The 16,363-nt window shown below is 43.8% G+C and overlaps 2 protein-coding genes across 4 annotated transcripts in view; one reads left to right on the top strand and one right to left on the bottom strand.

Annotated features, from left to right (window-relative positions):
• Positions 1-13,200, bottom strand: part of DNAI1 (dynein axonemal intermediate chain 1) — a 136,536-nt gene extending 123,336 nt beyond the window's left edge. The window contains exons 1-2 of the mRNA XM_064403788.1: positions 13,103-13,200; positions 1,204-1,260 (exon numbers count right to left, since the gene is read on the bottom strand). Of these exons, the coding sequence (XP_064259858.1) occupies positions 1,204-1,260; positions 13,103-13,135 (90 nt within the window). The 5' untranslated portion in view covers positions 13,136-13,200. The remainder of the gene's footprint in view (positions 1-1,203; positions 1,261-13,102) is intronic.
• A 494-nt stretch (positions 13,201-13,694) lies between these two features.
• FAM219A (family with sequence similarity 219 member A) overlaps positions 13,695-16,363 on the top strand; it is a 92,679-nt gene continuing 90,010 nt past the window's right edge. For 2 of the 3 annotated variants that reach the window (XM_064405705.1, XM_064405704.1), the window contains exon 1: positions 13,695-13,940. In XM_064405705.1, the coding sequence (XP_064261775.1) occupies positions 13,881-13,940 (60 nt within the window). In that variant the 5' untranslated portion in view covers positions 13,695-13,880. The remainder of the gene's footprint in view (positions 13,941-16,363) is intronic. The other variant, XM_064405706.1, reaches the window with a different exon arrangement.

The raw sequence follows: 16,363 nt of genomic DNA, 5'->3' as shown, positions 1-16,363 counted from the left end.
AATTGTCCTTACAGAAAAAAACTGTCAGAACACAAAACTGCTGATTAAAGTGCTTAACTGCTCCAGGCAAAATTTCTCCCTCAGTTCAAATTGTGTAATGAGTTGATTTAAAATAAATCAATCATTCTTGTAAATACAGTTCTCTCAGACCTGCTAACTTTACAGCCATACAAAGCTGAGGATGAGTCCAAGGCATAATTACAGCTTATGGCTGAAGCTATAGAGGCTGGACCCAGCAATGCTTTGCTACCTGCAGAGTACCACAAAGGTAAAAAGCACAACGCTGTGTCGAAATGTGCAGTGGCTGAAAGTAACAGAGAATTTTGCATATTCCAAGAGCCCATGGAAAGTCACAGGCTGCAGCCTTATTTCTTTACCCAAGGGAGCTGAAATGAGGCAAGCTGTAAGGAAGGTCAGGTGCTCTGATGTACAAGAGACGATGACTGCAGGATAGTTGTCTGTGATTTAATGGTCCCTACATGAACAACTGCTTGCAGGACATTTATCACACACAATTTGATGCCAGTTCAGTGGCTGTTTTCCCAAGTGAATCAGATAAGAAGTATTGTGGTTTTAACATTTTTATATATGATTTTCATTTAAAAGTAAATAACTTTCCATTTTTAATGGTGAGAAGAGGAACATTTAATGAGACTGATTTGCCCCAAGAAAGTGAAAAGCTTTTTATCAATATGTCTATTTAAAGGCATGTAGACTGTTCTTCCATCCCTGTCATGGATCTCCCATCCTTCCCAGTGGAGCTAAATAAGCAGAAGGTAGATTAAATCAAGGTATTCAAATAATTTGCCTGATAGTAAAAACATTATCATGAGTTATTACCACCTTGTACTTCTTTGTTAAGTGAATATAGGCTATACTTTGAATTTTCTAAACTGAGCAGGCAGATCTCTCACAGTCCTAGCCAGCTAGTATTTTGGAATTCACATCCCAAACATCTTAATTTAATCTTTTCATATTGCATTTTACCCAAATTCTGCTTTTGTTCCAGGTGATACTTTTTGTCCTAATTTGCTGATGTATTTCCCTTCTCAGTGGAAACCTACAGCAACCTCTTACTGCTAAATCAATTGATATTTTACCAACATTACATAAAAAAAACCCCATTGTTCAGACTATATCTTTTTTGCATCTCATAGCTGAAAAAAGGAAAAAAAACCATTTTTTAAGACTTGAGAATCTTACCTTTTTTTTACCTTTACCAGCTTTTCCTGCCCTTCCTCCTGAAGGTCCACCTTGGCCCTAAATTGAGAAGACATCCAACGTAAACTTTCAAAGCACCTTATTTCGGGATTTAACCAAATCAGAACAAGTTTGATGCTCGCTCCAATGGTATATTTTAAAAGCTGAGTATGCCAGCATTCTATGTACAAATTATTTTAAGGAAAAACAGTCACTTTTACAACACAAGACGGTGATTTTTCAGCATGAAAAAATGCCAGGCTCTGTCCTAGTACAACACTACCAGTCTGCCCTAATCTGTGATACACCCAAATGTCATACACACATTTTAGTGCCTTCGTCAAACACATTAAAAGGCTGCCCGTTTTAAGTGCTTGCTTGGCACAGGGAGCCCAAAGACAGTAGATCCACACCCACAAAGTCATGAGCACTGAGAAAACATGGAAAACACTGATGAACAGCTGAGAAATGAACCACTGTCAACCCCACTGCACACATGAAAGCACGGAAAAATTATTATGACAGGCTTTAAGGAAAACAAACAGTTGTTTATAGGGTGCCTTACAGAGGGACACTACACTGCCAAGAGTCAATAAATAACAGAAGGGCACCACTGACAAAGATTTGTGAAAATTTAACAGAAAGTGGGAAAGGATATGAAGAGGATCCTTTTGAGGAGATTCTGAGGGACAGACAGGACCATGAACCCTGAAGGAGGAGAGAGAGCTGATAAATCCAGCAAAGGAAACAACATTAGAAACCTTGGCAAGAACAGTTTCAGGATGGATCACAAATGACATGTGATGGTTTGGATGAAAAAAGCAGAGGAGTTACTTAGAAAAAAGTGTTTAACTTTGTGACAGAAAGGAAGGGGATACTAGACAAGAGGGAAGGAAAATGAAGGGGTGGGAGAGCAAGCTCCCAAGGGCTGATTGATTTTCTTCAGAAGAACATTAGAGTGTGCCTTTCACCGCAGATCAAAGGTCCACCTAGCCAAGTATCTCTCACCAACACTGTTCAAAAGAAAGTATCTATTCTGTTCTCTCCAGGGTGACCTCTTATCTTGCCACAGGGACTTGAACCAGAAACTCGATCCTTTCTATTCTGTATCAGTGAATCTTTTTCTCCACAAATTTATTCTGTGATTTTGGAATCTATGCACGTTTTTAGCATGCACAACTTCCACAGCAAGGACTCCTGCAGTACAGCTACATGGTAATGCAAAGGACCACTGCTTGCTTTTTAAGTCTGCCATTTGTTTCTCTCACCTGGTTTCCCTTGTTCTTACTCTGGAAAGCCCCACTTTATTACAACATCTATTCTTCCTCTTGTCTTCTATATGTCTTAAGAACACTTTCAGGAACACAAGCCTCCACAGAGATTTGTACACTCCCCTCATGATTCCTCCTCATTATGAAAATTTAATATTCACTTCCACCACCTACTTTCTATGTATTAAACAATTAAGCAGCCAGAAAGACTTTGACCCAGAATCCCAAAGCATTGTTCATCAAGCCCCATTACTTGTTAAGTCTTGACAATAAGAACTCAGAAAAGAAATATTTTCAGAGGAGAACAAAGTTCAGTAAAAACGTGAAACAGTGTCTCTGTGTTACTTCTTTGTATAAGCTAAGACACATAAAACTGCTGTTACTAACAAGGCATTAGGAATTATCTTTATTCCATAAGATACATATTAAAACCCATGAAAAACGAGCAGAACAACACATTTCTATGCTTAGAAAATATGCCTTACTTTGAAATACAAATTTTTGTGATGCAAAAGATGGAGAAAATAAAAGTTATAACATTTTCCTTATAGTCTCACAATGGGCTGATTGCAGAGCAGAGAGGCTAAGAGGTCCCATGCCACAACCAACCACTACTGAGACGACTGGACCATGCAGCTGGCCTGTCTCCCCTGTGTGATTGCTTGGCAATGGGCAACAAAGGGTTCACTCTGACAAGGGCCCTGTTTTGTGTGAATTGAAGTGACTTAAACAGGTTTTCAGAGCAGAGTTTTATTCAGATCCAAAGCAAAATCAGATTCTTAAATTTAAACATGAAATGAAGTCTACTTACTATTATCCTTTGTAAACGGGTCTACAAAATCATTTATCCATTAGCAAAGGCATTGCCAAGACGATCTGAGGATAATTGGCTTTAGCAGTTGCACAGATTTCAATTAACATAACCCAAAGAGCCGCCTGTGAATAAATATCTGCACCACTATTAAAATCTAAAAGTGAGACTAAAGAAAAGCTACAGCTATGAGTGCACCACAAGGAAGCAACACAAACCCTGGTCTGCTTCCCCTACCATAAAGAGTTAGTAGAGTAGAGCATGAACAATTTTTCTAATCAACCAGGTACTTGTGGCTAGTTGGCTCTATTTACCTTGTCTTTGTCTGCTACTATCATGGTTTTACAAGTGGAATTTGTGGAATTTAATGATGCAGTACAGGCCTGGTATGATAAAGACAGCCTGAGGAGACTCAGGATATGGCACAGAGTACAGGCAGGGGATGATAAGACATGGAGCACATACCCAAGTATCATCATCACAGATCCCACTGCTGTAAGCATTTAACCACTGGCCAGTTAGAGAAATGTAGATCTGCAGATAGCAGAACTGAAGAAAATCTGGTTTAGGTGTAGCAAAGAAGGGAAAAAAATAGTATCTAGCACACTGAAAAAGCACTATATGAAGTAATATCAGGTGTAATGTGGAGAACCAGACCAATGGAAAAAGGGAAATGTGAAAATGCATTAGCTAGCATTATAATAAACTTTAGGTGAAGAAGAAACCATCAAAATGGACATCTTAATCCTCCCCAAGGAAGGTCTCCAGCTGCTGACAACTTATAACATTCCCACCAACACCACCACCAATGGCAAAATCAAGCCATCAACTTCAGGAATCAGAGCACTGGAAGAAGGGTAAGCACAATACTACAAAAGAGATGGAAACTGGGAAGCTTTCATGCAGCAACTTTAACTGCAGTATCACAATGGGGTTTTTTTCCACAGAAGTACTTCTTATTTTCTTTAATGAGTACACCATTACAGATAATAATGTTTAGACTAAAATTTCAGTCACACTGACACTAAATTTAGTTTTATAAGTTGTGCCTTTTCTCTGCCCATAAACAAGATTTTGAGTGCAACAACATTGTGAAATACAGAGCCAGGCTCTGAAAGTCTTAGCTTTGACTCTATGCATGTTTTAACCTTTATCAAAGGATGGCTGTTGTGTGTAATTGGGAGAGGGTGTTCAAAGAAGAGGTTTCATTGCATCTGTCAGTGAGATATACCAGCCTTCTCCATTCTTCATGTCTGCTTTCCTACCAGCCTCCACTTGCTGACTGTGACAGCTTGCTTTGGGGCTCCCTGGAACTAAGCCAAGTAGTTCCCTTCAGCAGGGAGCAAGCACATTACTGACATGATACGAAATTATTATTTCTGGTATTTTGAACTGAAGAAGGTCCAACCACTCCATTCAACTTGAACAGTAATGCTTTAGAACTACTTTGTTATGACACAGATCCTTGGTCAACTGCTGCACTGTATGGACAGCCCATGACAAAGACATGATAAACCTGAAGTGGGAGGATGGGAGCCAGCAGACAGAGACCAGTGTGGGTCTGGGGCTTTCTTCCATGTGTGCTCTACAAAGGCAGGACAGCCATACCTGGAGCAGTCTAGGAAGGAGTTGGTCCTTAGCTTATTCTGGGGCTGTTCAGCAAAACTCTTGTCTCCTGCCCAGATAAAACACAATGCAGAGGCCTACTTCAACAACAAAAATTGAATTACCTTTTTGTTGGATATTCTGGACTCTTGCAAGGGAAGGTAGAGACTCTAGCTCCACTTGACTCAGTACTCTACAGAAGTCAGCATAAAAAATAAAGACATACTTTGCTCTGCAAGCATCACTCCTGCTACTGCCACCTATGCTGCTGAAGGTTCATCCCAAACTATCTCAGACTTTTGGAACCCAGCTGGAAAGTGGCACCAAGATGAAAAAATAAGATGAGGAAAAATGAGTTCCTGGTATTTTGGCAATGTTAGCAGTAGGTGAAGGTCATCAAAACTAGTACACCTGTTTAAAACTATCACAAGAAGCAAGCTGGGGAGCAAACACAAGTCAGTCAAGAATACAAAATCTTTTACCATGTTTCCTAATTTAGATAATAGCACAGACAATACTACTGTGCTGCTTGATGAAAAGGGCAGTTCTGACATCCTTTTTATTGGTGTATCTGTGCTTTGTAGTTTTGCTGGTTTTGTTTTGGTTTTTTTTGCAAGCTCCTGTTCTCTGTAAATCTTTCCAAAGCCAGAACACTTTCCTTTTTCATACCTTTTCTTAAAAGTTCTCTCTGCCACATTAGATGTAAAAAGGCTTCAATATCACCTAGGTAGTTTGTGTCCTGCCACTATAGCTTCCCGATTCTTCTTTCTACTGTAACAATGCATTACCCATAAATTACGATTAAAAATGTAATCCTTTTGCTCTGACAGCTACCTAAATATATCACACAGTGTTCACACAATAGGGAAGAATTCACGACCACATCTGCTATATAAATAAAAAATAAATTATAACTGTGAATCAACATAATGATTGTATATTCAATATTCACTAGTAAGACGTTTACAATAACTTGCCTTCACATGCATGTTTAAAATTCAAGCACACTTTTGTGCATCACATTAGCTATAGGGGAAAAAAAAAGTTAACTGACTATTATTAACATCTCAAAGAGAAGCATTCAGAACTTAGAAAATGTGCGAATTAAGGTTGCCGGGGAAACATTCATTTCATTCCATTGGGCACAGGCATTATGATACACAGCTTAATTCCATAGTCACACGCTTTGTTTTTTGTAGGTTTCGTGCCTCACTTCAGTCCTCCCAGGTTATGTTGCTATAGATTATTGGTTTATATTGTTCAGCATCTAGAGTGGTGGGGGCTTTTTGTAATCCAAAGCCTAAGTCAGACATCCAACAAAGAACTAATCAACCCAAATAGTTACATTTTAGCAAATTCTAGATAAACTAAAGATGGTTTTGCTACAGGAAAAAAAAATCAACTGTCTTCCTAAACCTCCCTAATAAATGTGCTCCTACCCTTGGCTTTAATAGTAATATTAATTAATGAGAAGAGGAGTGTGAATAATCATGAGGAATTTGTATTAGGGGGAAAAAAAAGCCGACATGGTTGCTAGGGAACTAAGGAACAGGCAGGAGGCATTACGGAGTTTCTCACCTCCAGGTCACCATCGTGACTCTGACCACTCTGGGAGACGCTCAAGTTCTCCAGAGAAAAATGCCAGAGTCAGAATTAATGGAGGCTAATCATGTTTTACTCTGACGACTATCATACATTAAATAAATTAACAGATTGTCACACTTCCAACAGCAAAAAGATATTAGAAGCCCGTAACAGTCACCATACTTAAATGAAGGCTGCAGAAACCCCAACTTACTGTTTCTTTCTGTATTTTTCTTCCACAGTGTCTATGATATCAGCACTTAGGAATTCTTCCCTGGGCCAGACATCTACTATTCTGCAAGACAAATTGACTATAGACTACACCAAAGATACCACAATCCAACAGGATAATAAAAATTAAAAGAGGAAACAGATGACAAGTGATGTTTTAAATGCCATTTAATATTCCTTTCCCTTCTGACAGCTCCCTCTATGGGAGGGACAGACAAGGGTGGCAGACAAGCCATCAAGAGGTACAAACAGCTGCAAAATCAAGTCCTTCAGCAGGGAGTCTTCCTGCTGCTCAGCTATCCAACAAGCATTTCCAACTGTATTTTGGGAGAGATGTCTGGGTTATATATATTTTTTTTCATTTAAAATGTAATATATAGTAGTCATAAAATAGAAAAACAAAAATAAGAATAAACTACTGGTGACTTTCTAAAGACCATTACTGTAAATGAAAAAGAAGTTTTAAAAGAAAGCCCTACCAGGCTGGCATTTCATAAGAGATATAATATTTCTGCATCCTAAAAGAAAAAGTTAGTGAGGGCAACCATCAAAGACTTGCAATGTTTAAAAGAAATTTTACCCTCAACTTCCTAGTAATGTTACCAGATTATCCTGCAATGAACAAATTTTTTAAAAAATTGCATTCAACCATACATTCAGTTCTTGTTCTTGTTTACACTATCTACATTTTTTTTCACATTGCTCTGACTTTTTCTGATGACATGACAGTCGCTAATTGCTGATCTGAGACTCATTAACTGAATTTATACAAAACAGACAGGACTATCAGTACCCATTGTTATTCAGTATTCTTGACTGAATATCAAAAGCTCTGAAGTTTTTTCCTAGTCCATTTCCTTCTGAACTGCTTTTTCTAGAGCCCTGCTTTTCAACTATGTTATTTTGCTGCACAAATCATCTGACTTGTCAGTGGCAATTCTGGTGGTAACTAAATCATCCTGGTGACCTAGGAAGCAGAGATTCACTCTCAAGAGCCAGTGTTCACTTAAAATCAGGTTGAATCCTGAATTAGTGAGAGCAGAAATCCTCCTGGAAAAATGTGTCTATTCCTCAGGTTCAGTCCTAAGGCCAATCCTGTCTATCCAAGCAGGAGATGCAATGATTGCTACCACATGTGCTGTGCTGCCATCCAGGACAAGGGCTCCACTACAACCTTTACTTACTATTACATCTTTCTCCCATACTGCCAGATTAAACTGCCCCTTTCAGACTAGATCTTGTAATGAGTCACTGCATGGTGAGGAGCCAGACACCACTATTCAGCGACTCCTTGAGAAATGTAAAATTTCTCCTCATGCTTAAAGCATAAGGACGGACAAGTAGATCTGGACTCACAGATGCAGCCTAAAATACCAGAGAGCTCAGTGGCAGGGATGATGCAGGTTGGTCACTTTGACAAGCTGAAGTGTCGGTTCATATTAAAGTAATTTTCCAAGAGCTGAAAATTGATTACATATTAATGAAACACTCATCAGGGCAAATTACAAACCCAGACTATATTTTTTTAACATCATTAAAGAGACGTTCCTGCAGCCTTTCTGCTCCCCATGCTAGCTGTCACCATAATACAATCAGGCTACAAGCAATCACAGAGCACTCCTGTTAAGTTTAGTTCATCTTCCTGAGCAGAGACAGTAATTTCCACCTCCTCTACAGCACACCACAGAGATTAACTAGAATTGTGGGGAAAATGTAATGTACTTGTAAGGTAGTAATATGCTTGTTGGATTCTAAAAGAAAGAGGTAGAGACATTCTGAGAGCTAAGCCTGGAACTTCTGTAAAACAATTTTGTAAGTTTCCTGCTAGCTTGTTATTCCTGTTTTGAATATTAGCAAGCTCCATAGTAAATCACCAGTTGGCACAAGGAGTAAGAAATCACAGCATGGAAACAAAGTCACTTCCAGCCTGCCCTGCAGCAGATATTTATTTGCACACACTAGGGATGCCAATTTAAGAACTATTTGCCACCACGTTCTCTAATGTTTTCTGAGAAACACTAAGTGGAATGTTTGCTTTATACTCCATGGATATTTTAATGTATGTGTAAGAACAAGTAAGCACCTTTAAAAGCCTTCTCAGGGGAAGAAAAAAATAGAAAATAAGAAAATACAAAAAAGTAAACTGTGTCTCATTATTTTCTGTATTTGGGGAAGAGGTCTATTTCTTTCTTTTATGACTTGATGAACAGCAAAGAAGCTGTTTCCATGTCAGTGGGTGTGCAAGACCACAAGGGTAAAAAGAAATGTCTCTCTGTCCTAATTCAGACCCTTTCTTAACACTGCTTAAGTGATCTGTTCCTGCAGTGAGGTTAACCCTAACTGGTAAGATGGAACAGTCTAGTTTTGTATTTTAAATGCTAAATGTATGCAAGGTCTGCCAAGGAACCATAACAAGATCTTGCTTCTCCTTGAGGTGGGTGCAGCCAAAGAGGTACACACTAGGACAGGGTGCTCAACACAGCTGACTCAAGGATTTTCCTTGAGCTACATAGCAAAGACACGGAAATCTGAAACAAACACTTCCAACCTGTCAAACATGTTCAAAATAACAATCTCAAAATCACTGGCCACTTTCTCTCATCACCCAGGACCACACACAGGACTGACACCAGACCAACAGGGTGCTGTTCCCTGCCCTAACACTTTCTGCATGCTCATGCACACGCCACACATCTCTGCTGTCAACATCACACTTCTGAGTGTCCTGCTTGCCATGCTGAAGACCTAATTTTTTTGGAAAGCTGAGAATCTGATGCACTCATTCCCTTCAGTGTGATGCAGGAAAGTTGGCTTATGCCTTTCCATATTTCCACATACCTACAAAAAGTTGCTGAGCTCAACTGTATATAACATATTTCTGATATGAAAGCAATGGTGTTATTGAAGTACAGAACATACATAGATGGTATTTCCAAAGCTGCATTGGAAGCACAAAGATCCAGATACAGCACTATTTTAAGACTTTGAATATTGAAACACTAAAATGTCTTATTGATGTACAGAAACATATGAAAGCCTACAGGCATTTATAAATAAGACTTGGTCAAGTCAAGTAATTTATCCAGAACACCCCATACTTTAATTCTTATGATCAGCCCAACTTCGACATATTTTCACCCATCAGGTGGCTGGAGACTGAGCTGGAGGCAGAAATCATCTGGAGAAAGGAAAAAAAGAGTGAAATAAAACAAGAAACTGATGATAGAGGAGAATGCAGATACAAGACAGGCACAGAAGAAGAGCAGACAACCCCCACAAAAGGATAAGAAGAAACAAAACAAGAATTTATCACTAAGCATGTGAAGAACATGAAGTCATGAAAGCAAAGGAGAAGCTGGAAGCGATACATGGTAAAAGGGAACAGGCATACAGGTAAGTATCCCAGCTTTGAGAACAATTTCAGGAAGAAAATTTATAAGGTGAAGGCAGTCAGCAGTGAAAAACCTAAGAGGCAGAGCAGAATAAAGCAATATATAAAAAGCAAAGAAATAAAAAGCCCAGGGACAGGAGAAAAGAGCATAATACTACAGGAGAATTCTTGTCAAGAACTGGAATCTAAACCTTGACCCACCAATTAGTTTAACAGTGGCCACTATGGCCAAGTAGATATCAAACATCAGGCCCTGGCTGGGCAGTGAGTAGCACAAAGGCATTCACCCCTCACACTCCCAGAGCCACTGAGATCAGGGAAAATGAGGCAAAAGCCTCTGTGGACTCAGAGGTAGCCAACCACACAATTCCTCCACTGCAAGAATATTCTAGCAGATGAAAGGATATGAAACAGAAGTCAGATTTAACAAGCTCAAGGCAAATATGGGAAATGTAATGCAGGAAAGTTAAAATTATTGTCTTTTAAGTTATTGTGATGAAAGTTATGTGAAAAGCCAAACATCCTCACAGTTTAAACAGTTTATGATGTTTCAAGAGCTTTAAAATAAAAGGAATGCCTTTACAGCACATTAAGTTTTTCAAACATGTCAATCTAAGTCTTTCCATTTCAGAATATTGAGATAATGGATACTGAAAATGATTGAAAATATTTATGTGGAAACTCAGAAAATAAAAGACACTGAAATTCAGAACTAGCATTTCATCCCCAGTTTAGTATGCATCATTATTAATGGGTTTTTTACAATTTTAGTATAAACATCTTTATTATCTAGCACTGCATGCAGGTTGTGATTCTGAGTTTGTGCCCTTTGAAAATTTTATAAAGCCCTTTGTATCTTGGTACTTTTTAGTACTTACTAGGGGATTAGGAAGGTCAGAGTGATCCTCTCACTCTTGCTTACATGCCTGCTAACCCTCCTCCCACCAACCCTAACATCAAATGTGTTGGGATTGATCTAAAAAAGCTAACAAAAGGGTTTTATCAGGCAGGCCACCATCTGCTTTTAAATTAAACACTTTGATACTCCAGTAGCAGACAAGCCCCAGGAATTCCTCAAATTAATCTGAGTTTTTTATCCCAAAAGAGGATGCATGAAGACATGTCTACACAGAACCCAAAGGATTACAGTGAAGTCTCGCAGATAGAGACCCTGCAGCAGTCGAGGGCCAGGAAGGGTAGCAAATTACTCCTGTTTATTGCTTCAGCTGAGCAAAGACCAAATAGAAAAGCAAAACGAAAGAGACAAAAACTCACAGCTGGGTATAACTAAAATATTTTTTTTTAAATATTGTAAGAAAAAGGATTTTGTCTTGTGTGCTCAGTATCTCTGGGAGATCCTTGGGCAAGCTGGAGACACCCTGAGTGCAGCAGGACCTGCCTTGGAAAGGGTGCTGCATACTGGAAGAGTGATGAAACGGCCTGACAATGTCTGAGGACTTTGTAGTGTCACAGGACTGAGCAGCACGGTGACAGAGTGAGGGGTGCTGCAGCTTTGGGACAGGCTGGTTTGAACAGCTGAGTAATGCCACAGAGCCCTCAGGGAGCCACGGGCAGCTGAAAGGACAGCATGACACAATGTGATGCAGCCAGGACACGACAAGGCCAAGAGGGGCTGTGCTGACCCCACTGCCACACCCAGCCCCGTGGGTTACAGCTTTGTGGGGTGACCTAAGCTACCACTTCGACCCCTCAGCTCTGCCTAGGAGTGTAGCCATGATATTTTAGTGAAAAAGCCTCTGCTGGGATTTTTCCTGTCCTGAGGAGCTGAGAGCCTCAGGAAAGAAATGTAAACAATGGCTATCTGCTGCTGTGGAAGGCCACAGGTGCATCTTCCATTGATCCATGTGGATTGTTTTCAATCAGTGACCAATCACAGCCACCTGTGCCAAGGCTGTGAGCAGTCACAGGATTTTTGTTATTCATTTCCTATTCTATTCTTGTCTTTGTAGCCTTCTGATCTTCTTCTCTCTGTTCTTTTAGTATAGTTGTAATGTGGTATTTTAGTATAATATATAACATAATAAATCAGCCTTCTGATGAAAATGGAGTCAAGCCTCGTGTCCTCACACAAGGGGTCTCAGCCTAAACAAGATAGGAGGACCTGGGTGTATTGGCAGGTGACAAGGTGACGACGAGCCCACAGTGTGCCTGTGCTGCCAGTGATGTCCTGAGGTGCATCAGGTGCCCAGCAGGCCAGGGGAGGTGATCCTGCCCCTCTGCTCAGCCCTGGTGAGGGCACATCTGGAGGGCTCTGTCCCCTTCTGGGCTCCTCAGCACAAGGAAAACAAGGAGCTGCTGGAGAGGGTCCAGGCCACAAGGATGGCCTGGGGTCTGGAGCATCTCTTTATGAGGACACACTGCATGTCCTCAGGCACTGCTGGCCCTGTTCAGCCTGGAGAAGGCTGAGAGGGGATTTCATTAATGGATATAAATATATCAAAGGTGGGTGACAAGGACATGGTGCCAGACTCTTTTGGGTGGTACCCAGTGACAGGGCAAGGAGCAGTGTCCATAAACTCAAACACAAGAAGCTCCACCTCAACTTGAGGAAGAACTTCATTATCCTGAGGGTGGCAGAGCACTGGAACAGCTGCCCAGGGAGTTGTGGAGTTTCCCCCTCCGGAGACACCCAAACCCCACCTGGAGGTGCTCCCGTGTCACCTGCTCCAGGTGGCCCTGCCTTGGCAGGGGGTTGGGCTGGCTGATCTCCGGGGGTCCCTTCCTGCCCTGAGGATTCCGTGAACCCGGAGGGAAAGATCTGTGCGGCACGCAGTGACGTCACGGCGTGGCGGTTTGGGGAACGGTGACGTCACCGCTGGTGTCACACCAAGGACAGAGATCAGAGGAGGAGCCGAGGGCAACAGGGCCACACCGGGGCTGCGCAGCGACCTTCCCTCTGGTGGGCTGACGCCATTCGGGTGTGACGTCACTGTGCGTGCAGTGACGTCACCGCGGCGCTGCCACCACGGGAGCGCGGCAAGCCCTTACCTGCCGGCGCCTGTCGGCCGCCTTGGGGGGCATGGCCGTCCCTCACGGCAGCGGACACCCCTCGCCGCAGCCCCGCTCCCTCCCGGCACGCCGGAAGTTGATGGCGGCAGCCATGGCAACGCGCCGGAAGCGGCGGATGGGCCCGGCCATCCTCCCATCCCACCCGATCTCCCCTCGAGGGGGGAAATGGTACATCCCAGCTGCCGCTGCGAACAGCGCGGCGAGACCCGGAGAGAGTGACGGCAGGCCCCGCCCCTTGATGAATATTCAAATAAGGGCGGGGCCACGGAAAACAGAGCAGCTGGGCCTCGACCTGCTGATCGAGGCCACTCCCACTTCATGAATATTCAATGAGGTGGGGGGCAGGCCTCGGGGAACGGGGTGACCGCGCACAAAACTGGCTGTAGTGGTCGCGCCCTCAAATGACTATGCAAAAGAAGGCGGGGCCGCAGGGAAGCCACCATTCTGCCACCGATTACAGCGCTCCCGCCCCTCATGAATATTCAAACATGGCGGGGCGGTGGAACCCAGCATCCGGGCCCCGAGCGAGTGACAGCGGCCCCGCCCCTCATGAATATTCAGAAGGGGCGGGGCGGCGGCCGGACCCGGAAGCGGCGCGGCTGAGTCACGGCGGCGGCGGCGATGAGGCAGCCGCAGCCGCGGGCGGTGTCGTTGTCATTGTCGCTGTCGCCGTCCCCTCTCGCCGCCTGAGGAGCCGCCCGCGCCCGCCCGCCCTGCTCGCCGCGCCCCGCCCGCCGCGCTCGGCGCCGCCGCCAAGATGATGGAGGAGATAGACCGGTTCCAGGTGCCCGCCGTGCGCGCCGAGATGCAGCCGCTGGTGAGGGGCGGGCGGGCGGGGCCGCGCCGAGCCCGGGTTGAAATGACCCCGGTGCCGAGGGGGTCGCGCACACGGCCCCGGGCGCGGGCGCTGCGGGCGCGGCGGCGCCGCCGTTATATAACGGGGTGTCCTGGGCGCCGCCGCCATCCGCGGCGGGCCCGGGGCCGCTGCTGTGTCATCCCGGGCCATCTTATCGTCCTCCTCCTCCTCATCCTCCTCCTCCCCGAGCGCCGTCGGCAGCAGGGCGGGCGGGGGCAGGCGGGCGGCTCCGCTGCTGCGGCGGTGGGAGCGCCGCTCCCCCCGGAGCATCCCGCGGGAAGGGCGCGGGGACTGGAGCCCGGCTGTGGGCGCTGAGGGCGGCTGGGCTTTTGATCGGCTTTCCCGAGATAGGTGAGGTGTGTGGAGGAGTCGGGCGGTGTTGGAGCCCAGCCCGGGAGCGATGCTCCCCGGGGATGGCGGAGATGCACGGGGCGGGTGTGAAGCTGCTGGGGAGCCGCAGCTCCTTCCCCGAGGATGGCTTTGTAGCCTGCTCTCGACACTGAGCTGCAGGGAGGAGATGCTCGTCTTGTGCGAAGTCCAGGTAGTCTGCAAAGAAACATCGTCAAATTAGCTTTGCTGACATTAAATTATTTGTGTAAGGAAAGCGATCTGTGAGGGTTTGATGCCGCGCCACGGCATGTGCTTTTCATATCAGGATGTTTTTTCACGTCGTAGACACAATTATACTCAATTAATGAGCTCTGAAGAGCTTGACATAATGGTTACACTACTACATGGGACCCCGGGGAATCTTTCAGAGGAGGAAGTCTGCAGGCTCACAGGACTTTGCAGATGTATAAGTGGGCAGGTAGAGTGGTCCTGGGCTTTTGATAGCTTTTGAAATGAGTTATGAAGGAAGGCCAGCTGGCTGGCAGCCAGGAGAGATGCTACACCATCAGCAAGGAGTGCAAGACTTCTTATGAGCTTGTAGCTGCATTGCTCCAATGCCAAAGATTTGTTTGTGTATATGTTATGCCCCATCTGCCTGCCACAGAGCCCTTGAATGTGTTTGCCCTTTTCTGTTTTCTACCTGGAAGAGGTTCTCTTGTGTTCCCGTCCCCTTACTCCTGTGTTCCTCAGTCTCTGCCAGGAGCTGTGTTATTAGTAACCTGGGGCCTGTTGAAATACAGTTCATCTTGGCATTAAAGTGAAAGCTGGATAACAAGCTCACTTGCTCAAGGTGTTGATTCCTTTTGGCGCCTGGAGTAAGCAATTCCCATCTCAGCATCTGACTGTTTGAGACAGGCACATGAATTGTTTGGGAACGTGGAAAGAACTTCAGTGAAATACTTGCACAGTTCCTTTTGGCAAGCAGGTGAGGATAGGTTGTTGCTAGGTTTGTGCTAGCAATGAAGCACTTCTGAGATTTCTAATATATCAAACCATACGTTATTTAGAGTTGATGTAAACACAACCTTGGTTCCTTGTTGCAGTTAGTGTTTGTAAGAAGTTGAGAGCACCATAAGTGTCTTGTGAACAGAAAAGCTCTTCAAGGTCTACAGACTCAAATTATCTCTCAGTGGGAAGAAAAACATTTCTCTTATTGTGGGAGTGTTGGTAAATTCTGAAAATATGCTTAGTTTGGGTTGCATTCTGGGTTTGGCTGGTTTTGTGGGTTTTTTTGGTTTTTGTTGGTTGTTTCTTTGGCTTCAAACCTTTGTGGTGGGGCAAAAAACTGTCCATACAAGCTGTTTTGGGCTTGTTGCAGTCCCTGCTTATTGTTGGTGTTCTTATATAGGAAACTCAACAAATGTGACAGGAATGGTCATCTTTATTTGTTTTATTGAAGGCATAGTAGTCAAAGTAGCAAGTTTGAAAAAGCTGTTGTCAGACAAAACAATACTCTGAGTGTTTTCTGGAAACTCCATGATAATAGTGGAAGAGTGGAATTTGCAGATACATGCATGGTTGCATGGACGTGAACCAGGCAGAATCCAAACAGCTTCTCTGGTCCAACCTAGTTGTCTCGGGATGTGATGGTGGATTGGGCAGCAGTGATTGTAAGCTTAGGAAACTGTTTCCTTCAACATGGAAGAATTGGAAAATTTTTACACAGGGCTTTAACACTTGCATCTGTGTGCTTCAGGGCTTCAGTTATTTTCTAACTACTGGAGCTCATAGTGAAACCTTGTGGTTTTGGGGGTCTTGAGTGTTTGGGGGTCTGTACACGCAGTTGTTGTGACTGGCTGTATAGGATTTTTCCACAGGCATGGAAATGTTGGCAATGGTCTCAGAAGTGGGAAATAGCAGGTCAGGTACAGCATTTCTGGTGGTTTCCTGTGCTTTGTCGTTCCTGGTCTGTACTTTGCAGATAGGGATTGGATACTTGTAAGAATCCTTGCAACTCTGGGATTTATCATATTAATTTGTTTGGGTGATGCAGT

The sequence above is a fragment of the Passer domesticus genome, chromosome Z (genome assembly GCF_036417665.1).
Source record: "Passer domesticus isolate bPasDom1 chromosome Z, bPasDom1.hap1, whole genome shotgun sequence".
Taxonomy (NCBI): Eukaryota; Metazoa; Chordata; class Aves; order Passeriformes; family Passeridae; genus Passer; species Passer domesticus.
The sequence above is the reverse complement of the archived record's forward strand: the minus strand, read 5'-3'. Positions and strand labels throughout refer to the sequence as shown.